Source organism: Rhinopithecus roxellana, chromosome 15, assembly GCF_007565055.1.
Source record: "Rhinopithecus roxellana isolate Shanxi Qingling chromosome 15, ASM756505v1, whole genome shotgun sequence".
Lineage (NCBI taxonomy): Eukaryota > Metazoa > Chordata > Mammalia > Primates > Cercopithecidae > Rhinopithecus > Rhinopithecus roxellana.
Genome location: NC_044563.1, coordinates 113,539,331 through 113,567,017, shown reverse-complemented (window position 1 = coordinate 113,567,017; position 27,687 = coordinate 113,539,331). Strand labels below are relative to the sequence as shown.

Genomic DNA, 27,687 nt, shown 5'->3' with positions numbered 1-27,687 from the left:
CTAGGGACTGTATTTTTCTAAAAGTTCTCAAAAACAATCTAATTTTGTTCTGTGGAAATAATTATTGTCCCCCTTTTGTTGATGAGAAAAATGGAGAACAAAGAGGTTAAATATAATAACCAAAGTTGTATAGCTGCTAGTGAGAGAAGAAATAGGGTTTCAAGTGAGGATGAAGAGAGAGCTGAATGACAAGAGGAGAGAAGGTAAGAAAGAAAAAAGACTCAATATTACAGAAATTCAAATCAGTATTAGGGCAGACTAGGTGGAGAAGATCTCACAGGATACAGAGAAAGGAAAAGAGATAAAGTGTATGAGAGAAAAGTTAAACATTTAGAATGTCAAGACATTAGATATTAAACCTATACATTATTGGCATTACTGGAGAAGAATCTAGAATACATTAACCTTAAGCAATTATCAAAAAATAGAAGAAAACTTTCCTGTTCCAAATAAAGATCCATGTCTTCAGATAAAGTAGGCTGACCTAGGATAAGGCAAAGTTTATGAACAGTATTGTTTCCGTAATTGGTTCCTTCCAGTGGGTTCTTGGTCTCGCTGACTTCAAGAATGAAGCCATGGACCCTCACCGTGAGTGTTACAGTTCTTAAAGATGGTGTGTCTGGAGTTTGTTCCTTCAGATGTTCAGATGTGTCCGGAGTTTCTTCCTTCTGGTGGTCTTGCTGACTTCAGGAGTGAAGCCGCAGACCTTTGCAATGAGTGTTACATATCTTAAAGGTGGCACGTCAGGAGTTGTTTGTTCCTCCTGCTGGGTTCGTGGTCTGGCTGACTTCAGGAGTGAAGCTGCAGACCTCCACAGTGAGTGTTACAGCTCATAAAGGTAATGCAGCCCCAAAGAATGACCAACAGCAAGAATTACTGTGAAGAGCAAAAGAACAAAACTTCCACAGTGTGGAAGGAGATCCCAGCGGGTTGCCACTGCTGGCTGGGGTGACCAGTTTTTGTTCCCTTATTTGGCCCCACCCACGTCCTGCTGATTGGTCCATTTTACAGAATGCTGATTGGTCCGTTTTTACAGAGTGGTGATTGGTGCACTTATAAACCTTTAGCTAGACACAGAGCGCTGATTGGTGCGTTTTTACAGAGTGCTGATTGGTGCATTTACAATCTTTTAGCTAGACATGGTGCTGATTGGTGCATTTACAATCCTTTAGACACAGAATGCTGATTGGTGCATTTTTACAGAGTGCTGATTGGTGCGTTTACAAACCTTTAGCTAGACACAGAGCACTGATTGGTGCATTTACAATCCTTTAGCTAGACAGAAAAGTTCTCCAAGTCCCCACTTGACCCAGGAAGTCAAGCTGGCTTCACCTCTCAGTATGACTAAAATTTAAATATTACAGAGCAAAAAGTATGGATTTCAAGCATGGGAGAAAAATTCAGTTATATTTACACTTTGTTTTCTGTAACACTGAATACCAAAGAAAGTGAAGCAAAATCTATGAAGTTATGAAGTTTTTAGGGGAAAAGATTTTAACATAAGAATTCTATATCCAGCCAAGTTACAGTTTATGATTAAAAGAAACAAATGATGTCCTCCTGTAAACAAAACCTCAGAAGACATATCACACACAAATATTTCAGATTATTAAGAAATGAATCAAATTTCTTGACTATGGGAAAGTCATAATATAAAATGACTAATGTTAAGCATTAAGACTATCAGAACATGATACACCTCCTACAAAAGTAATCAGAAAATAAATGAATTAAAACTTTTAAAATAAGTCTTCGTAGAGGAAAAAAAAAAAAAAATGTGAAACGACCAAAAAAGGCGGTGGGCAGGAAAAGAAAAGCAAAGTATTCTTTCTCATCTTTTTTTTTTTTTTTTTTTTTTTTTTTTTTTTTTTCTGAGACAGAGTCTCACTCTGTCTCCTAGGCTGGAGTGCAGTGGCATGATCGGGGTTTGTAATGAAGCCTCGACTTCCCTAGGCTCAGGTGATCCTTTCCACCTCAGTCTCCCGAGTATCTGGGACTATAGGCGTGCACCACCACGTCCAGCTAATTTTTGTTTTTGTAGAGACAGGGTTTCACCATGTTGCTGAGGCTGGTCTCAAACTCTTGGGTTCAATCAATCCTCCCACCTCAGCCTCCCAAAGTGTTGAGATTACAGGCATGGGCCAATACACTCGACCTTCTTTCTTATCATTCGTGCAGACAAAAGATGTTGGTTTCTTCTTTTGTGGTTGTTAAGAATTTTTTTAATGATTATAAGCAATGCAATAAAACATAAAATCAGATTAAGAGAAATAGTTATTTTAAAGGAGTAAGCAAAATCACCATCATGTGAATTTAATATGACTTCATTCTTAGAAAGCTTAGGTGAATCAAATGAGAAATTAACAAAAATAAAAACACTTAACAAAGTGTCCAAATACAAAATAAATGTTAAAACATTAATAGTTTATCTGTTCACTGAAAATAGGCATTTTGAAAATACAGTGGGGGGAAATCTATCCCCAAAACAAAATCAACTAGAAATAACAATTATTTAAAAATCTAAGACCCTTGTAAAAAAAAAAAAAAAAAGCCATAAAATTTTGCTGACAGACAGGAAAAAAAACTTATACATAAGTCTTTTTTACGTATATTAAGTATATTTTAATATATGTAAAAAATACATAAATAAAAGAATACCACAGCCTAGTTGTAGAAATTGAATAATGTAGAAGGTTTACATTCTTAGGAAATTAATAGTCTAATACAGCTTCAGTCAAAATCCTATAGGATGATTTTATGGTGTTGAACTGTAATTCCAAATTTCATCTTTAAAAATCAACAGGCAAGAATATTCAAGTAAAATCTGACAACGAAGTGCAACAATGGGCAACTTCTTTCAGATATTAAAATATAAATATATATAAATATATATAATTTAAAAAGTAATACATACTTTATATAACTTAAAAGCAGAAGCTAGTATATGTAAGATTTTAGCACAGCATTGGTATTCCAACTCAGAGGGGAGGGAAAAAAAAGATTAGTCAGTGAACAGAGCTGAGATAATTTTAAGCAAACAAATAAAGCAGAGAAAATTGCTTCACACAAATTTTACACCAGAAAAAGGAAAAAAAGGAAAAGTAAGAGAAAAATACAACTTTAAAAAAATTAGATGAAAAAGCAGGTGAATCTTTATATGACCTCAGGATGATAAAGGACTATCTGAACATTAAGAGCAATGAACAAACTTATAAAATGTATTACTTTCTATACATTAAAAAACTCCATAGACACAATAGTAAATTGAAATTTCTTACAATAAATCTGATAAAGTTACATGTAATACCCTTACTACTTAATAAAAAGCTTTTATCAATATGAAAAATATATATAATAGAAAAATAGCAAAAGACGTAGGAAACTCAGAGATAACCAATACGTGATAACATAAAACAAATAAAAATCACCTCAACAAGTAATTAAAAATATATAAATTGAAATATGGGCATAACATTTTTCTTCTGTCAAACCTGTAAATATGTTTTAAATCACTGGATTTTGTTGCAGTGTTGTTGATATCTTCATGTATGCAACAGGTGGATGAGAATTCTCAATATCTACTTATGGGAGTATAAACTCCTGAAACATTCTTAGAAAACACTTTGGTGATAGGTATCAAAATTCTTAGGCATGCTTATTAACATGACCTAGCAATCCCTCTAGGAAATTATTTAAGGAAAATAATCAGAAAATAAATATAGATTGATGTATCCATATGTTCATTGCAGCACTCTTCATAATAGCAAAAAATGAAGAACCACCAAACTGGCAAATAATAGAAAACTGGATGAATAAATAATACGTCAATTTGATAGAAGGTTATGATACCATTGAAAACAATGTTTTTTAAAGAATGTTAAATTGGCCAGGCGCGGTGGCTCATGCCTGTAATCCCAGCACTTTGGGAGGCCAAGGCGGGCGGATCACGAGGTCAGGAGATCGAGACCATCCTGGCTCACACAGTGAAACCCCGTCTCTACTAAAAATTACAAAAAAATTAGCCGGGCGTGGTGGCGGGCGCCTGTAGTTTCAGCTACTCAAGAGGCTGAGGCAGAAGAATGGCGTGAACCCGGGAGGTGGAGCTTGCAGTGAGCCGAGATCGCGCCACTGCACTCCAGCCTGGGTGACACAGCGAGACTCCATCTCAAAAAAAAAAAAGAATGTTAAATTATACAGGGGGAAAAGTCACAATAAGTGAATAGAGCAGCTTGTAAAACTGTATATACATGTGATCTACTATGATCACAAAGGCAAAAAGAATTATCATTGTTTAGAAATATATACACTAAAATTGTAATAACTGGTTATTTGTGGATGATATAATTTTCATGTTCTTCTTGGTGCTTTTATCCTTTTTCTAATTTTAATACAATGACTACATGCTGTTTCCTAATTAGAAAACAGAATAAATGTTATTAATAAAAAATTCATAGAGATTATTTTCAAAAAGAGATTGCAGTAGATACATATGGTTTTATTTTATTATTTTTCTAAATTTTCTATAATAATAGTCACTACTTCTTCTCAGGCTGTCACAGACTGGGTGGCTTAAACAATGGATTTCTTGCAGTTCTGGAGTCTGGAAAGTCCAAGATCAAGGTGCCAGCAGATTCAGTTCCTGGTGAAGACTTGCTTTTTAACTTATAGACAGCCATCTCCTTGTTGCATACTGACATGGCAGAGAGAAAGAGGTCTCTCTCTCTTCCTCTTCTTATAAGGCCACTAATTCTATTGGATTAATGTCCCACCCTTAAGACCTCATTTAACTTAATTCCCAACTAAAGTCTTTATCTCCAAATATAGTCACATTGGGGTTTGTGTCTTCAACATAAATTTGGGAGCACAATTCAATCCATAGCAGTCACTATTTTTTTTTTCTACTCCAAGGAAACCAAAGGGTATGGCAGTTGAGTTTCTATGTGGAGTGGGAAAAATGAGGAGCTATCATAGAAATATATAGAGATAGGTATCTGAGAGAAATTTGTGTAGTTTGAAAAGATCCCAGAAAGATGTATTTCTTATATTTTTCTTTACCACTAAAATGTCACTGTTCTATAGAGATCATGTTTTCTACTTACAGAAAAAAAATATAAATAATTTAACTAAAACATACTTTAAAGGCAAGATATAAATTCAATCTACGGTTATTTTACTTGATTTCTCCTAAGACATATTTATATGTAAAGTCAATAAATTTAGCCAAAAAAAATTTTTAATATGAAAGTAAAGCATTTTATCTGCTGTAACTAATGAAATGCTGCTCCTTGAAGGAGATAATGACACATCATGCATGGAAGACATAGACTAAGCTCTGACTCAAGAATGACTTGTACTCATGTTCAATATTTTATCTTTATTCTCTCTGATAATATATTTTCAATGACTTTTTTCCTTTATTTTGGTTAACATTAAAAAGATCTGTAAGGCATGACAACAACTCCTTTAAGGGAAAGATAAGATGTCTTTCAACTTCTGTTTGCGACATTGTGATGCTTTAGGCACTAAAGCAGGGTTAGTAATGCTTTTTAAATTTCAAATTGGTTTCTTTTAACAGATCAACATAATGTGTGCTCTAAGATGTATGCAGCCTAACGTTAACTTTGAGGTCTAAAGTATTCAAGCCAGATTCCTTAGTAGACCAAATATGTTGGCATTGAAGTGTTCTGAAATCTACCTTGATGTTTAGAAGGAAAGTATTTGTTATTTTTCTAGGATCTACTTTTTAAACTTTTCATGCCCTGTGGTTGCCAATTCTGCATATATTAGTCCACTAGAAATAAGTATGTTAAACAGAAGCAACTTAATGTAACTCTCCACAGGGCTTATTTCTCAAAGAAAAGTATTGTTTGGCCAGGTGTGGTGGCTCATGCCTGCAATCCCAACACTTTGGGAGGCCAAGGCGGGTGGATCACTTGAGGTCAGGAGTTCGAGACCAGCCTGACCAACATGGTGAAACCTCATCTCTACTATAAATACAAAATTAGCCAGGCGTTATGGTGCAAGCATGTAGTCCCAGCTACTTGGGAGGCAGGAGAATCACTTGAACCCAGGAGGTAGAGATTGCAGTGAGCTGAGATCATGCTATTGCACTATAGCCTGGGCAACAAGAGCAAAACTCCATCAAGAAAGAATGAAAGAAGGAAAGGAAGGAAGAAAAGAAAGGAGGGAAGGAAGGAAGGAAGGAAGGAAGGAAGGAAGGAAGGAAGGAAGGAAGGAAAGAAGGGAGGGAAGGAAGGAGGGAGGAAGGGAGAGAGGGAGGGAAGGAAGGAAGGAGAAAGAGAGAGAGAAAGAAAGAAAGAAAAAGAAAGAAAGAGAGAGAGAAAGAAAGAAAGAAAAGAAAAAAGAAAAGAAAAGAAAAGAAAAGGAGAAAGAGAAAGAGAAAGAGAAAAAAATTGTTTAGAGGAAAAATTACAAGCCTACCTAGGCATCTTGTAAAGCTGTTCAAAAAGTAACTCAGTGAGGCTTGTGCATGGAAATGTAGTGCCCAAGTCACAGTCTGCCCTAAAAGAATGTAACAAATACAGATGAGTTAAAAAGAAAAAAAGTAGACATTTTCAGTACAATTAGGTTCTACGATATCTAGTCATATTACGACCTTTAAAGACATTCTTAGGCTGGGCGTGGTGGCCCACACCTGTAATCCCAGCACTTTGGGAGGCCAAGGCGGGTGGATCACCTGAGGTCGGGAGTTCAAGACCAGCCTGACCAATGTGGAGAAACCCCATCTCTACTAAAAATACAAAATTAGCCGGGCGTGGTGGCGCATGCCTATAATCCCAGCTACTCTGGAGGCTGAGGCAGGAGAATCGCTTGAACCCAGGAGGCGGGGGTTGTAGTGAGCTGAGATCACGCCATTGCATTGCAGCCTGGGCAACAAAAGCGAAACTCCATCTCAAAGACAAACAAAAAAACAAAACGAAACAAAGACATTCTTAATTCTGTTTTTCAAATGTATCTAAACTTACTGAAGTATCCTCTTTAAAGTATATACTGTAAGTTAAATGTTTTTGCAATAACAAAGTTCATGATGAAGAAACACTGTTCCATAATAATTGCTCACCCACAATCTGTTTTCTGAGTTTTGTTTTCATAGACCAGGTCTCCTCAGGTGGGGCACATGGGCATCATGGAACTATTGCATGCTCCCTGTGGGCGTGAGGTACTTGCCTATCCAAATCAGAAAGACCTCTTTTTCATTCCTTTAGCTTCTGCTCATGCATTCAGAACCATTCCTGGGCCAAGGAAGAACACTCTGATTTCAAGATTCTGTAGAATCAGAGAGCTGCCGCAGGAATGGGAGAAGACAAACGCTTCAGGACCATAGAAGGAGGGGCATAGGCAATCATAAATCAGAGAAAGATGCTGGTCCTGCAGAAAGAGCCACTAACCCTGGAGAGAGACCTGCCTTGGTGCACTGATGACTGATGAGCTGACAACAGTTGGAGACGAGAGTAAGTCTAGCAATGTTCAAAGAGTGGGTGGGAAGAACACGGCTAAATCATCCAGAATAGCCACAGCAGTGAAAGCAGTTGAGAGAAAGTCCACATTGGATGGGATTCAAACACCATCTGGGGGTTTCATTATAGAAGGTAGAGAGAAGCACTTTGAAATGTGCTCTGTTTCTCATTCTTCCAGCAAAAGTCTCAAACACTGAAACTCTGAGCTTCTTTGGAGTCAGTGTCATTAGCCAGACACCCCAGTGAAATCCAAACCCTACCCTTCCTGCTGCCTGTTCATTTCTCACACACAGTCCATCCTCCAGAGGCATTTTATACAGCCTGATAGTGTGAAAGGATACATTCCTAACTGATGACAAAGAATCCCATGCAAGCCCCTAAAGACAAAAATACACAGCATAGAAAAGGAAAAGGAAGAGATTAAAAGTTTCTAGATATTCTCTAAGTGTCCTTTTACACATGTAGGCCACATTAATCTTCCCAAAACATTGATTTCGCCATTCCATTTCTTTATTTACAGGCAAGAAGTGGTTTAAGTAGTTGAGTTTAGGATAGTGTTATGGACTAAACTGTGTCCACTCCAAATTCATGTTGAAGCCCTAACCCCTGCTGTGACTATATTCGAAGATAGAGCCTTTAAGGAGGTAATTAAGGATAAATAAAGCCATAAGGATGGAGCCCTATTCCAGTGGGACTGGTTTCTTTATATACAAGAAAAAGAAGAGACACCAGAGTCCTTTCTTTTTCCACACACACACAAAGGAAAGAATATGTGTGAGCACAGCAAGGAGGTGGCTGTCTGTAAGCCAAAAAGGGAGGCTTCACCAGAAACCAACCCGGCTGGCACCTTCATCTTGGACATCCAGCCTCCAGAACTGTGAGAAAATCAACTTCTGTTGTTTCTGCTGTTTAATACTCAGTCTATAGTATTTTGTTATGGCTGACTGAGAAAATTAATAACTATGTATATGGGGTCTACCATATGCTTTTAAACAATCTCTCTGGTCACAACTATCTCTTCCAATTTCTCTGTCCATGGGGCACCTATTTAATATACTTTGTGAATTCTAACACGTATATTTACATGGGTGGCCCTCATCCTTGTTAATGCTTTTTCTGCTTAAGCTGTTGAATCTCCTCCATTTCTCAAGTTCCATCAGAATTCCTTATTGATTCCTCTGTAGTGCCTTGTCTGTCACCCTAGGTGGGCACTGTGCTCCCTTTTCTCAACTGAGATTCCTGCCTTCACTGCTAATTTTACATTTATCACATTCTATTAGTACTTCTCTCAGAGGAATATAAGCTTCCCTATCATACAACTTCTCCTTATTAAAAAAATCTGGACTCACCATAAAAAATATAGAACACATAGGAAAACATACAAGAAAGAAAATAAAGGTCTCCCATAATATGGCCATCTAATAAAATCAGTCCAGTCTTTTTTCTATATCTGTGCATATATATGTGCAGAACTTAACTCCACATGCTTTACATAATGCTTCTTTCACTAAATATATCTTGAACATCTTTATTATTATTTCAAAAAGGTAATTTTGAGTTATTGTATTTCATCTTATGTTATAATTCATTTAATCATCTCCCCATTGATGAGGTTTTGAATTATTTATAATCTAGCTCTATTAGAAATAGGCTTGTAATAAATATTCTTAATAAATAATTGTTGCCTAGGTTCATGAAAATATCCTTGGGATCAAGTTCTGCAAATACACTTTCTTATGCTATGTACAGCCAAATTGTCTTCCAAAGAGTTGTACTTCCAGAGTGCCCATTTCTCTACATTCCCAAGTAAACCTTAGATATATTTTCTAAAACTCTGTCAATCTGACGTATTAATTTAAGGAGACCACAGACTCCACTGCTACTTACTACTATTGATGTTAAGCTGTCAATTATATAGCACTATTAAGTTTACAAAAATATTTCCACAGACATAAATTAGAAAAATAATTTACAGCATCTAGCATAGGGCTCTTCATATATAAAGCTCATAAAAAATTATATGATCATGGAATAAGAGTTATGAAATGTCTTTTATATGCTACACGAGAGTCACATAAATCAAAAAGTCATCCCCCGGTTAGATATAGATATAAGTAATCTTCATCAAAGTTATTGTAAGCTTTTTCTACCCTGAATCTGATAGGCTATCTTCCCCCATTGTCTCAGCTCTACCCTTTACCCATTTATTAATCATTGCATATTCTCTCAGAAATTTATCAGTTCTAGGTGCAATGCTTAAGTGCATTTTAACATTTAGCATCTACAACATGAACTCTGATTTTTTAAGAAACCACCAGGGAAAAGACATTTCAGCTTTGTTATAGTGCTTTTTCTAGGTAGCTCTCTTCTGAAAAAGCTTTCATTATCTTTTTTAAAAATCACTTTCCTTTTTCCCCTACATATATGAAGATCCTTTACTTATATTCCTAATTTGGGGAATACATTTTTCACATTTTAATCTCTTATTTCTCAAGTACAACAAATTGTTTGTCAACTTCTGATATGAAGTTGCTCTCACCATTCTTAGTCAAACTCCCTGTCAGAGAAGAGTGGTCTCCCTTACACTTTGAAACTGGATTAATGTCCAGGGGCAGAACCATCTCAGGTGGCCCTGCTACTCTATGTGCCCTCACCAGCCTCCATGAACTTCTCCAAGCCAGTCTATTATACTATCTTGCCTATCCACATCCCCACCACCAACAACATCTCTGCATGACTTTCACTTGTCCCAGAAAAATTCATGAAAACGCTTCACAAAATAAAAAAGAGAAACTACTATTTAAGACATCATTGCAATAGATAAGACTTTTAGAAAAATTACCCAAATTCATTTATTATGTGCCTAAAGTCTTCATTTAAAGATTAAGAAAAAATGTCAGAATTGTATCCCTGACTGAAATTACAAACCAAGAATGAACTGTTACTCCTCTTTCCGTAGTCAATATTTTAACTTTGTGAAGTGAGAATTCTAACAGCTCTAGGACTCTGGGTAGTAAGAACATGATAGGCTTTCTCTAATGAGTATCATTGTTTTTCTTAGATGGAACATATCTAGTAAATGATTCATGATGGGTGAAAAAAGTCACTCTTGTGAACTGGATTTACAACGGATGAAGACCCATGCCACTGCACTCCAGCATGGGTGACAGAGCAAGACTCTGTCTCAAATAAATAAATAAATAAATAAATAAATAAATAAATAATAATAAAATGAATGAAGAAAATTACTTTAAAGTTTAGATTTTACTCTTTGGTAGGAGTGGGTTGAACTGGCATAGTTGTCTGCTGGACGAATGTCATATTCAGATTCACATCTATGTCAGACACATTGAACTTCACATTTTCACACATATAAGCTCATTCAATCATGAGATCAATCCTACGAGGAAAGTGCTGTTACTATTTTATGGACAAGAAGATGAGGGTCATAGAAGTAATTTGCTTGACCAAACAATCTAGAAATATCAGAGCTGGGATTTGAACTCAGGCCTATGAAACACTCCTTTCACACTAGATTTACCTCTGAAACAGTTTTGCCCCAGGAATAAGTGCCATCTTCAGGTCTGCCTCCATTTAGATAAATCCACACTCTCTTTGTGTTGGGCTGCTTATACAGGCTGCTCAGCTTGACTGCTTTAGGTTTAGTTGCAATTGGAAAATTTCTTTTGGATTCCATTGCTTGGATTTCAGAAACGTGTGCCTGTCAGGAAAAACCCAGAGAATGTTGTGTTTAGAGAACTGTCTGTATAGTGTTTGTGAAGAATGTGATAAAATCCAGAAATATCTTGTAATTAATAAATTATATGGAAAAAATTTTAGGAAGTAACTATTAAGTACATTAGCCTCTCTTGTCACTGATGCTAGTAAATTCCCCTTGCTTCAATGAAATACTAAAGGCAAGAGCAATCATTAGAATAATAATAATAAGGCAGTCATTTTGGCAAAGCACTTAACTTTCATTTATAATGTGAAGAAATTAAGAGAGAAGTATTTTTGGACTTTTGCATGATGTTTCCCCTACTGAGAGATTTCTCTGCATCTAACAAATGAGTTTTTTATTAGAATCACATCATTTCCTCTAACCAAGAAATGCATACAAGAGTATACGTGAATGTTGTTTTAGTCCTTACTTACTGTCTTTTAAAATACAGCAGCCACCCTTATACTTTGCCAGATCCCTGCCAGGCAGCTTTTTATTCTACCTCAAGCATGTCCTAGTTCACTGCTTTGCATTCATTCCCTGGTCAGTGATTTATCCTTCTTAGCTTGGCACGAAGTCATATTTCTAGGGATGTCAATTCCTTTTGTTCTAGTAACCTTGACTTGGGCACGTGCCTAAGATTTAGATTGAACGCATTTCACGAATTTGAGAAATCTTATTAAATAGGAATGTATCATTTTGATGAAAAACTTCACAAAGCAAAAAAGTTTTCCCTGGTCTCTCTCCTGGTCCTCTCTCAACAGCTGACCTTTATCTTTTTGACTTTTTTATGTCTGGCAATCCTGACTGATTAACCAATTGGACTGAAACCACTTTTTTAATTCTTCACTTGTGAATGTCTCCGTTGCAATTAGTATTTTGCTCCTTGCTCTTTTTACATATTGAGACATGCCCTTAGGAGTAATGAGCAATGAAGCCAGAAGGCTCAACTTGACTACAATTATTACAATTACCTTTGTACATATCCATTGGGCCTTTTTCTCTTCTTTGCTAAGGTCATAATTTCTGGTCTCCATTCAAACAAAACAGACCCTCATATGAGCTGGCTGTCTTTTAGACAGCTACTCTTCAAATGCCAACTCAATGCTTGGCATATGCTTATATGGTCATAACTGATCAGATGCTGAGAATATATTAACAGTATCATTTTAAAATTCGATATTGTACTTTTAAATACTCATAAAAAGGGCAGTGTCTTTAATGTCCAGAATCCCAAAGAACATACCTCTGTATGTCTTATAAGTTCCATGAGTTTAATTTCCTCTTTAGTCTGTTCAGTCCAGCCTCCTTCAACCACCACAGGCTGCACAGGGCTTTTAGTAGGAACCATGGTGGCTGGCTGACATGCCGCTACTCGCCGCCCTGAGGAAACAAGTCCTAGAAATTTTGTTTCTGATGATAGGCTTTCAGATTTCAAATAAATTGATTTGGCTTTCTATGTATAAATCATTCCACACAGGAGCATAGGCTAAAATACTAAAGTATCATAAAAGCAAAGATGCCTAAGGTAATAATATCTAACAATACCTCTTCATATGGGAGCTTCAGACTTTAAATAGCCAGGATTCACATATGTACTCTACAGATAGAAGAGGAAGATAACATGCTGATTTCCACACTGGCCCCAGCCTCGCATCCATGATATCGTTCAGCGGTAATTTAGTCAAATAGAATTCATGACCTTGTATAGCCCCATCATCCTTCTAGTATTGGAACATATGTTTTGTTCTCTTTACTAATAATAAGCCTTTCCCCCACAATTAGCTTAGCAGCCTGGGGATTAAGTATTTCTAAAATAATATTAACCCAAGAGACAGGAATCTTTTTTTTCTATCTAATAATACCCTGTGAGCACGATTAGTTTCTGACACCTCTGCTGTGCCCTTTATGCTGTTAGGAAGTTGTAGTAAGAGAAAATATTTATTGGAATACTGTATTCTAAAGAATCACAGGCATAATTTAATAAGTGTGGTGATTCCAATTTATGTGTTCTTTCTACTAGATCACTTAAAATAGTTATAAAACAGGTTTAAAAAGTCACACTTATGAAATTGTTTTCTTTTTGTGTTGAAGATATAATCAGTCCACATTTCATATTGATCTCTAAACTTATTAAGTAAAAATAATGCTTTCTCTTGTATCTTCTTTCCAAAAACCTATATTGAACAACAGCCATGGGTAAGGCATTGTGTTGGATAATGCAAGCACAAACATGTTGGAGAATGAGTTCCTGCCTCAAGTTTGGTTAGGAAGGCAGACATCAAGGAAATAATTACACCAATAGTGGATTGTAGTTGGGCTGCACCAGGAAAGCACAAGAGCTATAACAGCTCCTAACAGGAGTTGCTAACCTAGTCTGAGGCACCACAGAAGGCTTCTTAGAGAGAGTAACACTTAGGTTCATAAAACAATGGAATTACTAAAATGAAATTGAGTCTTAATTTTGTTGTCAACATAATTTTAATGTGAAGATTTTCAGACCATGACTCAAACAAAACTGAAAATAATCTGGTACTTATAGAGTATAAAGCACTTGTGCTCTTCTAGCTCAAGTTTATGGAAAGAGATCCAACATAAAAATAAATGGCCACAATGACTTTTCAGGGAAACCAGAATGCTATGTCCCTAATAAGGATTCATATACAATTTATGGATGTGAAGAAAACATAATTGAATCAATCAGTCAGTGAGTTACAGTGACAATGCCATTAAGCAATGCACTTTTGAGAAGACCATGGTGGCACCTCACAAATACATAACACAAATTTATACTCAATATAGTTTTTACCCAACTCTATTTATAGAATACAGATAATATTAATTTATGGCCCATACATTTTTATAAATGACATTTCAACAAATATTTTATTTAGAATGCATTTTGAACAATACAATTTTGCTCATCTACAGAGAGTTCAGCAAGTTTATCATTTATACTGTTGAGAACTAGGGATTGAGTATAGAAAACAGGAAAAAACATTATGCATTTTTTGTCAACTTGCTTCTACTGGTCTTAAGGAAATGAATGCATTTGTGCTATAATTTTCATGAAGAGACAATGTCATCACAAAAGATTTTAGTTTGGGGAAAGGTTTTTATGATAAACTTATATTTACATAGGTATGAATAACATAAATTGAAACCATGTAGTAATGTATTGAATGAATTTTTTTGTATTTTCTTATTACATTTTCCCATATATCCTATTTTATTTCACATGAGATCAGGGAATAGTAATTATAATCGCTAACTATTAATGAGACATGCCTCTTCCCTAGTCCTATTGTTTCATTTGGAGGATGGAGCCCCACTGATACTGCAGATTAATTTTCTGATTGGAAATTGGGGAAAATAAGCTGGGGATTCTTGGCCCATTGTTTCTCTTAGAAACTAGAGAACACAAGTGCTTTGCTGTTCTTTCATGGGATGAGTCTTGCCCAGACAGCTCTCCCCATTCCCTGTCTTATTGGGAGGCCCACCCTCATTCAGAATCACCTGTGTCTGCAAGGGTAAGCCCACCCAATCTAGGGTTTCAGTTAGCAGACTTATTTCACTTTCGCACTAAATTAAATGCTCCAACATTGCCTTTACATGTAACATTGATAATTTAGCCTGATCTGCCATTCCTGAGTTTTATGTATTTATCAGTTTTATAAAACCCCAAGTGGGTAAATGAGTTGCCTTCTAAGGAATCCTTACACCAATATTTATTGAGTATTTATTATATACTAACCATGTAGTAAAGATTTGACATTTGTTACTTAATCGTGAAAACCCAACAAAGTAATTACTACTATTATGATTAATATTAGCAATGTTCATGCTTACCAATGAAATGTAAAATCAGCTTAGCACAGTGTTTTGTACATAGCATATGCTCAATAAATGCTTGTTGCAATTACCAATGGCTATGATGACATAGAATAGCTGATTTAGCAACTATTCATACCTCCTGTTTTAGCCAACCCTGAGGAAGCTCACAATCTTATAGGCCTTGCAGTTAACTAAGACTTGTTCTTATTTATCCTCATAATCTCACCAGCTAGAAAAAGGCCTTCATGAGGGTAAATGTTTTATAAGCATGTGTTGAATTTATATTTAATAGCAGAAAACATACCACTTTGTCAATAGAGACAAGATTTACGTTAGCATTAAATTCTAAGAGAAATCACATCAATGGATCCCTCCAGAATGGACATCACTGACAAAATACAGAGTTTTAAACAGTGGTATTGTAGATGACGACAAATTAACTTAAAATTTTTAAAATACTTGGCTGGGCGCGGTTGCTCACGCTTGTGATCCCAGCACTTTGGGAGGCCAAGGTGGGCGGATCATGAGGTCAGGAGATGGAGACCATCCTGGCTAACATGGTGAAACCCCGTCTCTATGAAAAATACAAAAAAGTTAGCTGAGTGTGGTGGCGGGTGCCTGTAGTCCCAGCTACTGGGGAGGCTGAGGCAGGAGAATGGCGTGAACCTGGGAGGCGGAGCTTGCAGTGAGCTGTGATGGTGCCACTGCACTCTAACCTGGGCGACAGAGCGAGACTTCATCTCAAAAAAAAAAAAAAATAAATAAATAAATAATAAAAACTGAAGACAATATAAAATCAGAATTTAATAAAGGCAGCTATACCAGGTGCTATTTTCAGCATTGAAGTTGATGCAGGAATAGAGCTTAGGAAACTCCCTGCAGCGAATGGTTGCAATTCCATTTATTCTTTAAATCAGTCATTCTACAACTATTCAGAGAACAAATGAGAAGGGTATAGAATGTATAATCTAACATAGGAAAGACTGTCACATAAACAGGTAATTATAATAATGTGATGAAGACTATTGGAGGGAAGTTCAGAGTGTGATAAACCACATTACCCTAGGCTTGGAATGCTGAGGAAGGCTTATGGGAAGAAGTAACAAGTAACCTTAAAATCACAGAATGAGTAGGAGCAGCCTGAGAGGACAGCAGAGGGAAAACTTTGAGGTAGAGGGAACTAAAATGTGCCAAAGCTCAAAGTTAAGAGAGTGCATGGTATGTCTGGGGAGCTAAAAGAAAGTTAAAATGTATGAAATGTAGTGGGCAAGAAGAAATAGGAACTTACAGAGAACAAGATTATAAAGGGCCATGCTAAGGAGTTTCAAGGATTTGTCCTAAAGATAATAGGAAACCTTGCAAGATTTTGTGCCTGGAGTATCATAATACCTTTGCATTTTTGCATGATAACTTCAATTTCAGAATGTCACCATTATTTATAGAATGGAAACCATTGTCAAGACAGAAGCAGGGAGACCAGTTAGAAAACTGTTCCAATGGTCCAAGGAATATACAGATGATAGTAGCTTGAACTTGGATAATGATATATAGACTGAGAGAGTGACATTCATTTGAGATCAACAGATTCAAAGTAACAAGGCTTACTGAATATTTGCTTGGGGAAGGTGAGAGAGAGGGAGATGCCAAGAGTGACTTCCAGGTTTTTGAGGAGGAACACCTGGGTAGATGGTAGTAGAACCCACTACTAGTTGAAACAAAGGAGGCATTGGTGTTGGTGTAATATGACAGTTGTGGTTTTGGACATGTCCATGGAACATTCAAGTGAAAATGTCTAATAGTAGGAGTGGTAGAAGTTAGTAGTAGTAATTATTTTCACTTACACCCAATTATTCTTTTGGTAACAACTGGTAATAGCCATTTCAAACTACAGTGCAGTCTAATGCAGTTAGGACTAGTTCTGCCATTTAGTGAAGCAAGATTCATATGCTTTTAACACAAGACAGCATCAGGAGTTGAAATTCTGATGTGGCAATTACTGAGTTTGAAATGTGTTCCTTCCTAGACTCAAGTCCATAGTACACTGTTTCTCCCCAAAGTACCATTTGTATCTCAAGTCCTGGGAATAGTATAAGGTCAGAAAACTAAGATTCTGTGTTAAAGAGAATAGAAGGAGGAGACCAATAATTGATCACTTGGACTGTGATTAGCATGTCTCATGCTGTGTAAAAAGGAGTCATTTTAAGTTACTGACACTGACTTCTGAAGATTTTAGTACTTCCTCATTCAGACTACTTAAAAAAAAAAAAAAAATTCTTCCCTAGCAATACCCAAGGAATGACAGCAAGGTTTGTTTAAAGATTAATTCCAAAGCCCACAGAATGTCTGTTGAGGGATTATTTCAAAACAACGAGGTAGTTTCTCTTGCCCAGGTACTTTCCTAATTTTTAAAACATATGCAGAAGTCATTTGGTATTTCATTTTAATATAAAATTTACAGATATAAAATCAGACCAAAAATATATTATTAGGTTTTAGACTTTGCTCAAATGATTTACATAAGACAATATTTATATAATGTTCCTTAGTTAAACACTTGGTATCTAATGGTAGAAAATAACCATTAGCAATTTGAGGTTACATTTTGAATTAAATATGGTTATGCTTGGTATAGTTCATACTGACCTTTTAACTGTCTCATTTTGTGTCTCATGGTATCTAGATCAGCCAAAATTCTGTCCTTTTTCAGCCAGTTCTGTTTCTCTAATTTTTCTGCTTTCTGCAAAGCTAGAATAATACAAATACAAGATATTTTATCAACAGTAATTTATCACACACACCAATAATTTATAAAGAACTTTCTGCTCAAAGAAATAGATTCAATTAGAAACAAGTAATTAAAAGGTAAGGGTCATTAAAAGAAACCTCATTTGAAAGATGACAGGGCTTAAGGCATTTCTTTATGGAATGGAGGGGTAAAAAAAAGAAGAGGAACGATGCTGTTTTATTATATAGATTTACCATATGCAATAGCCATATTTCATTTTCCACTTCCACAAACTATTTGGAGGTGATGAAAGCCTGGCTTGGAACCATTCATTTTTTAAACATCCACCTACTGCCTAAAGGGTGCAGTTCTTAAAAATGAAAATGTGCAGACAGGTCGTCCTCAGTGTGAATTAAACTCATTTGTTATTTTCTAATGTATACCATTATTCTCAGTCTTATAGACCAAGGATCTCTTTATCAACTAAATTAGACATTTTTCCACACAGAATACTCCATTCCAGTAAGAAAAAAACAGGCAAATGTGCAAATATGAGAGTATAGCTATCCTTGTGCACATATTAATTGATTAACCTTCTGTTCTTTGTGCAAATTTGATGTTATTATGTTGATATTATACCCATTTAATTCATTTTCTTATGATGGCATAAAATGTATTTCTCTCTCCCTTCATATACTTGCTTGAAAGAAAGCAAAAACAAAAAACTTACCATTTGGAGGTAGAAATGGTTCACCAGAAGATACCCAGATGGCAATAGGATTTCTGAGGATAAGGGTAAGCAAAGACTTATCTATACCATCCAAACTATCAGATGTCACAGATTTTGGAAATAATCTGTTTTTCACTTTCATTCTTAGATTTTCTGGTGGAAAAATGACACATTTATCATTGTTCAATGAATAATGAATAAATTTGCTTTCTGAATTTGTTTATTCAAAATATTTTATTATTCATTAATAACTTAATTTGATTTAAACAGGCAATGCCAAAATCAGAGATTAATACATAAATTTGGTCAGAAACTTCATATACAACAACAACAACAAACTAATAAGATTGTAAATATGTTTTAATTTCTTTCTTACACATCACCTAGTTCTGAAAGAAATTTGAGGTGGCTTACCAAAATACCTATTCCAAAATGGAAAAAATAGAGATAAAAAATCAAGCACAGGGGAAAGGAGTATAGGAATAGACTAAAGCCAGGGATAAAGTACCTTAGTGTTCTTATATTTTAAATGAATAATAATATCTCATTCTGCTGTTTCTTTTTTTAAAAGAACAAAGTAATATGCTTAGAAGAAATAGTGTTTGGCCTGTTTACTCTGATAAGCATCAAATAGATGTTAGATATTATTTTACTGTTAAACTGAAATAAATACCCTGATTTTACTTGCTAGAGATAAAGCAAAATTTTGACTCTGAGTTTCCTAATGGCCAAAGCAAAGAGAAAAACACAATTTCCAGCTTCATATGGCCCACATATAGTGAGAAATTCCATAGAAAATGCACTTTTCCTGGTTCTGAGATCTGAGAAAAATTCATTTAAGGGTCCTCATAAAGAGGCTATTTGTGATATAGCTAACAGTACCCTGCAAAAGAAAATTAATATATATTGAGAACTTATTATATACTGGGTATTTTATTAAGGCCTTTACATATATCGTCTCATGTGATTCTAAAAATGATACTCTAAGACTCTGAGTTAGGGCTTATTATCAGTCTTCTTTTACAGATATGGTAACTGAGCTTTAGTGACATAGCTGGGTGGTGGCGGAGTAAGGATTAGAATCCAGGCCATCTGCCAATGAAGGCTGTGCTCTTAACCACTGCCTGCATAGTAAGCACCATGTTGAATTCTGACAAACAGCTGTTTCTTTAAAGTTCCTTAATGCAAACTGATGGCATAACACCAAGCCACAATTCCATCAAGGGGGCAGTCTACTGATGGCCTTGCCTGATTTAAGCATACCCTTTAGAATATAGGGAGGAAGAGATGGATTCAAAAGAATGCCCTTTTGATAGTCCTACATTAATAATATTACTGCAACCAGGCTTTTAATAAGAATTTAAAGAATAGCGTTTTAACTTATAATTTTATAAAACCTGAAGTTCAGATATTCTGTATGCCAAATAAAGGCAGAAATATATGCTTCAGCAATCAGCTAGGCATTAAATGTTCACATAATTATTTCTTAAAACTTGTTTGAAGATGAAATAAGTAATATCCTATACACAAAAGTGATAAGTAATTTCACTGAATGTTTGGTAAATATCAACCAGGCAGTGTTCTAAGTTATATATGTGCATGTGTATATATAAATACACATATGAATATATATTCATATTTATGCGGACCAAATGAATATATTAATGATGATCAAATGAATACAGATATTGAATATATATATATATACACATATATATATGTGTTCAAGTGAAAATATATAGATATATTTGCTATGGTTTGAATGCGTGCTTTCCAAAATTCTGGTGTTAAAAATTAATGGTCAGTGTAATGATATTAAGAGAGATAGAGACTTTAAGAGGTGATTAGATCATAAGGGCTTCTCTTCTTGTGAATAGAATTAAGACCCTTATAAAAGAGGCTTCGCACAGTGCTGGGCTCTTTTGCCCTTTCTGCTTTCCATTGTGTGAGGACAAAACATTATTCCCCTCTGGAGAATGTAACCTCGCCAGACAACCAGATCTACCACTGTCTTGCTCTTAGACTTTGCAGCCTCCCAAATTGTGAGAAATACAGTTCTGTTCTTTATAAATTAACCAGCCTGTGATATTCTGTTACAGCAACACTAATGGACTAAGACAATGTTATCTATGTAATGAAGACATATTAAATATATATATATATCCATGAAGTAATTGACTATTTTACAAATAGTAAAATATGTAAATTTTATGTAAGAAACTTAAAATAGTAAAATATAGTTTAAAATGTATCCTAACATTATAAATAAGAAAATTGGAATACAAGAGTAGTTAAACAACTTACGCAAGGCCATTGAGCTAGCAAGTGACAAAGCTGGGATTTGAACCCTGGTATTCTGGCTCCAAAACCGAAGTTCTTAATTTCTAAATTATGCCTCTCAATACAACCGTGGAAATCTCATACTGAGAAAACTACTGAATCACTACTACCAAGACTTGCTTTTTTTTAGCAGACTGTTGTTTGGGACACACACAGTCACTGCCCTCAAACTGCAAATAGTCTAATAAGACACACACAGCTATAAACAGACTGTTATCATGCAATATGCCCAAAAATACAATAGATGGACATTGACTGGAGCTTCTGGGAGATAGTAAAGAGTGGAGAAGACAGAGACTGGGAAGGGGAGTTGAATGATGGTAGAAGCACAGAGAGATAGAGAGGACACCTTCCCTTCTAATAGTAGCAAGAGATTTCCATTGATCCAGCCCCCATTTCTCAAGTGGTCTCCAGTTGGTTTTGGTTCTGAGTAAGAACAAAAAATGATTATGTTCCATAAAGTAGCTGAACTGTCAAACATATTTTATTAATTATATGTAATTTATTTATTGTTTCAGTGCTAAAATCATAATTTGCATTAAGTTTTAATTTTTCTTATAATTCTGCAAGGTAAAAACAACATGAGAATTTCATTGACACTCTTTGGGTCACAAAAGTACCTTCCTATGATTTTGAAATTCTGAAAAAAGTGACTAAATGAAATAATCATGTTTAACATTTTTATGATCAAGCATAAATAGAATCAGCTAAATGCTGTAGATTGTAGCCAACCTTCCATACTTTCAATAATTATCTGTTCTTTTCCAACAGGAGCTGCATCTTGCTTTTGTTTCTCAGAGTCTCTCTGGAGAAAGGATTCATCTAGAGCCCATAAAACCAAATCACGCAAGGTAAAGATTGGGGTTCCATCTTTGGTATATACTTTGGAGGCTGCTCTGGCAAGCCCGAGTTTTTCCGTGCATTCTGTAAGAAGCTAGATAACACAGGCAGTAAGGATCTGACAGGCAAAAGTGATAGGGTTGGGAATAATCATTAAAAGCTTGTCATTCTAAAAATCTGAAAAAAAAAAAATCGAATTTGAGAAAATAGAAATCTGAATTACTACTGAAGTTGATCTTTGGATCAGAGATTATTTTCCATATTAGATTGTCCTACCTAATTTCACAACAGTAGTCCAATCCAGCTGTAAATTTCCTAGCTCCAAAAATTTAACATGGCAGCTGACATATATTAATACATTTTAGCATCAGAGTATCTTCTAAGAAATGTTCAACTTAAAATCCACTTTCAAATTTGTTGCTTTATAAGTTATACAACTGTTGTAATACTTCATACTGATAAACCGCTTCAAAATAAATAAGTAGTTAACCTTCAAACCAAGAACTGACAGGTATTATTGCCTCCATCGTGCAGATGGAAAAACAGGATGAAAGATTAAAATTTTTGCCCAAGACCATAAAAGCCAGCTGTGGATCCCTGGGTGAATCTTGGAGTTGCTAACTTCTGTATTTTGCTTAGTCTATTGAATGACAATATCTTAATTTAAAATTATATTTTCAACCAAAGAGATGAGGGAATAGATACGTGTGCTTGCAAGGAAGTCTGCAGGGTAACTCCATATCATATCAAACATCACTTGTAAAATACATTATTAAAGGCATTGGCCAGAGTGAATAGTCAAGATAATCACCAAGTAGTGCAAAGACAAAGCTGGGTTTGGGCCTTCTAGCTTCTCCTCTCTTCCTATGACTATGAGGAGCAGCCCCCAAGGCAGACCACCTAGTTGCTCCTAACACAGCCCCTGCTTCCCCAATTTGAAAATAAAACAAAACATCCTATCAACAAATACATGCCCAGATACTCCAGATGGTGAATGAGGTGGCATCTATTGGATGATTCAGATGACATACAACTTGAAGCTGGCATGAGAAACAAGGCAGAAAAAGGCATTCCGTCTATCATAAGAAGGAAGAAAATCTAGTAGCTTTGTTTTCCTCTTTCTTACAGATCTCTACTCTAGAGCCAATCTAAAAACTGAATTCTGGGTTTCTAAGTCTGTATCCACTGACATACAATGAAATAAAATGTCTTTCAATAAACAGAGATCTTGATCTCATCAGCTTTAACTGGTGAATCTGGCCAGGGACATTTATCACTCAATCCCACTGCTTTTTCTTGTCAGAAGAATTGCCATTATCATTACCTCTGAAGATACAAACAGCATTTAAGTGATAGCCACTTACCATGGGGAATGTTCCAGCCACAATTAACTTCCCATTACGATATCCATCCCCATTTTTGTATGCAATTATTTTCACTGCCTTCTGGTGTGTGGCTGCCATGCCACTGTGAGATGCAGCTTGCGTGCAGGTCTTCATCCGTAAAGACAATAGACGTGCTTGGTAATAACTTAGAGTTTTTTCAGCCTCGTCACACGACAAATCAACCTAATTATTTTTTAAAATAAATTGTACATTTACTCAAACTCTTGTTTTAGTTTGCTACACTTCAGCCTCTTAATAAACGTGTGTATGTGTGTGTGGTGTCTACATTTTGCAATGCTCTCTTCGTGTGTTAGAGATATTGAATACTAGAGTTGGAAGGATGTTGGATCCAAATTCTTCAGTTCCCTCTCAGGCCTGTCACTGAGTCACTAGGTGACTTTGGGCATCTGGCTTGTGTTTTTGGCATTCTCTTGTTTTTGTTTGTTTGTTTATTTGTTTTTTTGCTTTCTCTCTGCAATGGCCAGAGAGAGCCTGGATTAAAGTAACCATACACGAACATGACAGATAGCCTCTGAATTTTTAACTTTAGGATGATTCCACCATATGGTGGAAGATGTTGATGAATGAGGAGGGGAATGGTTGTAGCTTTAACCACATGGTAGTAAGGGTGGTGAACACCACTCTTCTGCTTTCCCTTTTCATTCCAAACTAGGATGCTGCCCTGAGGGCAAAGTTCTGTCTGAAATTCTGTAGCATTGGGGATTCTTTCCAACCAACTCCTCACCACCTCCTTAACATTATCCTACTATCTTCAAAGCAAACCAGATGCTTTCAGGTTTCCCAGAGGACTGACTTCCTTTCTCCTTCAAAGCTATTGCTTCTGTTGATGCTTTCTGTAACTGGTTTTTTGTAACCCCAATGTGTATCAGGATTAGGGAAGGGAGGAGGGTGATCTGGGGATGGGGTGAGCAAGCCCTGAAAAGCACACCAGGCTGGAAGATATTCCACCTTTTAGGAATCGCTCCTTTTTATTCAGGCATGTAAGTTCCCTTAGTTTTTACTTCTGTAGTTATAGGAACGTGGCAGAGTTTTTTTTTTTTTTTTTCTCCATGAACTCTAAATACTATTAGACATGGATGTGTGAATTCAGGCACCCCAAACTGAACAGTCATTAACAACAACACGTCCAATTCCCCCTGAAATGTTCCATACTAGTAAAAAGAAGTTTTTTTCCTGTGGATATAGGCAAAAAGCTGTTCCATGAAGTAAAGATTTGCAGTTACTTCCTCACCTAAAAGCAACACTGTGAACAGTGAAATATGTCAGTAAATGATTAAAGCTGCAGAAGTGCCCAATTAACTTCAAAGAGTCTATTGAACTATTAATAGACAATGCATTTTAAATTACAGTGGGGAAAAGGAAATCAATGCAGGTAGAATGGTAAAGGTGCATCTGAGGAAGATGAATTGAATGAGTGGAGATGAACTTGAGTGCAAGGCAGATAATGAATGCATCAGTTTCCAAATTGTTGCCATACATGCATTAGCAGAACTCAGATCATTACATACCTCAGCCACACTGATGACCTTGAATGGCCGTTGTAAGAAGGGCTTCTGAGTCTTGGTGCCTGAAATACAGAGGAATGGAACCCCTGGAAGCAATTGTTTCAATCCCTTCTCTGTTCTCATGGATTGTCCACAAGCCAAGCAGAGCATAGTTTTTCTCTTTCCATCAGGTGAGAGATAATAGTATCCCTAAAATGGGAGACAAACATGGCTTTATATAGGAGCATCTAAATTGTTATAGCATTGCTGTAGAACATTTTACAGTATAAATATAGCACTTTTAACATCCCAAAATGCTAAATTTAGCCAAAATGCTAAATTTAAAAATTTAAAGTATTTCCAAATTCTGTAATGACAATTCAACATCGATGAACATAAGCTGTGTGCAAAATCAGCTTCTTGGAGGAATGGCCAGCTTCAGATTTGGGGCAAGAAATATACAAGACAATGAAGGGATATCTTGTGTCCTGAAAGAGAAGAAGCCATCATCATGTCCAAAAGACACAGGAGCCAACATGAAGGAGCCTCCACTGCCCCAAAATGGGACAATTAGGGAACAACAGAAAGAACCATAACTGAAATATTTTGAAAATGTTTAAATATATAAAATCCTATGAGTTTTAATGATGCTAACAATATAAATAAAAACAAATAAACCCCAAGCAAATAAAAACAAAACTGCAACTCATCGGAGACTGTTGGAAGTAAACTGGCATCAATTTAAAACTCTACAAACTGGCCACTAGAAATTGGGGCAGATTATTTGTAAAGATGGCCACAATAAAACCATCCTACTCTTATTTGCATGCCCTTTTAAAATGTGACATTTTGGTCCACCAATCACGAAGTAGAATCTCTTTCTCCTTTTCTTCTTTCCTTGAATCTGAGAAAGGCCGTGTTACTTGCTTTGGCCAACATAGCACTAACAAATGTGATGCAAGCTGATGCGTAAGAAGTGCTTGCACATTGGAGCTTATTCTGTTTTGGCTGCCATTGGAAGCCCGAGACCACAATGTGAACAAACTTGAGCTAGCCTACTCGAGAAGCCATGTAGTTGAAGAACCAGTGTTCCCAGCTAACAGCCTGCCAACCACCAGATGGGTGAGGGACGCCATCTTTGACCATCCCATCCCCATAAAAACATCCAACTACCAAAGAACCACCAGATGACTGTAGCCACATTAGTGACCTGGGACAAGACCAGCAGAACTGCCCAGCTGACCTCAGCTCAAATCGCTGGCTCACAAAGCAAGAAATGTTTTTTTTTTTTTTGTTTAAGCCACTAAATTTTTAGGGGTTTTGTTACACTGCAATAGATAAGTGAGATCAATAGAAAGAATTAGATGTTCATCCTACATTCCCTTACAACCATATTTTTGAGTAGTCAGATATTGAATTGATGAGCTAAAGTCCTTCCTTCTGTTAAAAGTTTAGTTAATCAATGTAGGAAAAAAATGATAGAATTAGACAAAATTGACCCTTTTGAAACAAGAGGGCAACATCAAGTGAAATGTCATTGGGGAATTTTTAAACATGAAATCAGGTTGTAAACACCTGAACCCACTCATAACTATCATGACTAAAAATGGAAAACCCACACATTGCCTATGTGAGTGATACACAGGAAACGTGGGAAAACCTGTGAAGATTCTGGCCAAAAAAAAATGTTAAACATAAATCTAGTTACAACTATAGGACTCAATTTCATTTACAGAAATTATGGGGGATGGGGAAACAAGTCAAAGGATGCCACAAAGAAGAAAGTAAACAAATCCCATTAAGGGGCATTCAGTATGAAAATGGAGCCAGACTATGTCACTGAGTGTCACATGGAGACCTTATTTGAATCTTGACACAAACCAACAAACCATAAAAAAAAATTTTAGGGCAACCTGGGAAATTTGATTAAGGATAGAATATTAGATGACCAAGGAATTATTGTTAATCTTGTTAGCTGTGAGAATGGCATGATGAGTGTAAGTCAGAAAATGTCCAAAATTTTTAGAAGTATGTGCTTAATATGGAGGTGAAATAATATAATGTCTGGGGTTGGCAAACATGGCAAAACCTAGATAATAGTTAAATACTAATGATGGATAAATGAAGACTTATTGTCCTAGTCTCTCTACTTTGAAATATGTATGAAAATTTCCATAATAAAAATTTTAAGTATGTTAGATTAATATAAACTACCTAATTTGTTTTTTTCTCACAATTTTCCTTCATTCTTTCCTACTAGAATCAGAGTCTAAGTGATTTCACTCAAAAATCAGCATTCAACTTGTATGATCATAAAGTTTTCTAGGGAAAAAATTTTTCTTGTTTTATTAAATTACTCTCTTTTACCCTATTTTTTCTCTTATCTTTGAGCGGAAGGAACCACTTACTGGTTGATCAATGTTTTCCTCTTTAATCACAGATGATGTACAGACGCCAGCGTAATTTGCTGATGTAATTTCCTTATCCAAGGCAGTGCTATGAAAGGCCACAAGTGCTTTTATATCTTTCATGTAATGCCACTTTTGATTGGCAGCTCCATTGTTGTATGGCTTATATTTCTGAAAAAAGAGGCAAAATACTGAGTCAAGTGAGTTCATGAGAGGGTTATAGTAGTGTTGTTTTTCATTGCATAAATCCAGAAAGTGCAGAGAATTACTCATAATCCCACCATGCAGTAACAACTACTACTCTTGAAATTTTAGTGATTAGAGATGAAATCTTTTTATCTTTATAAATACACATTATTTGATTTACAAAAATAGAATCATAAAATGCATACAATTTGGTAACTGCAATTTTTTTTTCTTAACAATATTCCCTGAATCTTTTTCTAACATCTTGTAAAAATATATACCATTTCATTGTAGGGATATTTTACTAATCTTCAATAGTTAAACATGTGGGTTCTTTCTCAAAATTTCTCTAAAATAAACAAATAGTGTAAATAAATATTTGGGAAATCCATGATAATTTTTAGGACGAATTTCTAGAAGTAGAGTTGCTGATAAAAAAATCATTTTAAAGATTACATCGAAATGCCTTCTAGAGAAATTATTTTACTTTGCACTTATGCCAATAATATACTAAATGACCCATTTTCCTTACATT

At 35.7% G+C, this 27,687-nt stretch overlaps 1 protein-coding gene across 1 annotated transcript in view; it reads right to left on the bottom strand.

Annotated features, from left to right (window-relative positions):
• Positions 1-27,687, bottom strand: part of DCDC1 (doublecortin domain containing 1) — a 450,202-nt gene that overhangs the window by 4,622 nt on the left and 417,893 nt on the right. The window contains exons 27-34 of the mRNA XM_030918251.1: positions 26,967-27,137; positions 24,583-24,768; positions 23,033-23,236; positions 21,570-21,762; positions 18,489-18,641; positions 17,677-17,778; positions 12,446-12,582; positions 11,020-11,199 (exon numbers count right to left, since the gene is read on the bottom strand). Coding sequence (XP_030774111.1) covers positions 11,020-11,199; positions 12,446-12,582; positions 17,677-17,778; positions 18,489-18,641; positions 21,570-21,762; positions 23,033-23,236; positions 24,583-24,768; positions 26,967-27,137 — 1,326 coding nt within the window. The remainder of the gene's footprint in view (positions 1-11,019; positions 11,200-12,445; positions 12,583-17,676; positions 17,779-18,488; positions 18,642-21,569; positions 21,763-23,032; positions 23,237-24,582; positions 24,769-26,966; positions 27,138-27,687) is intronic.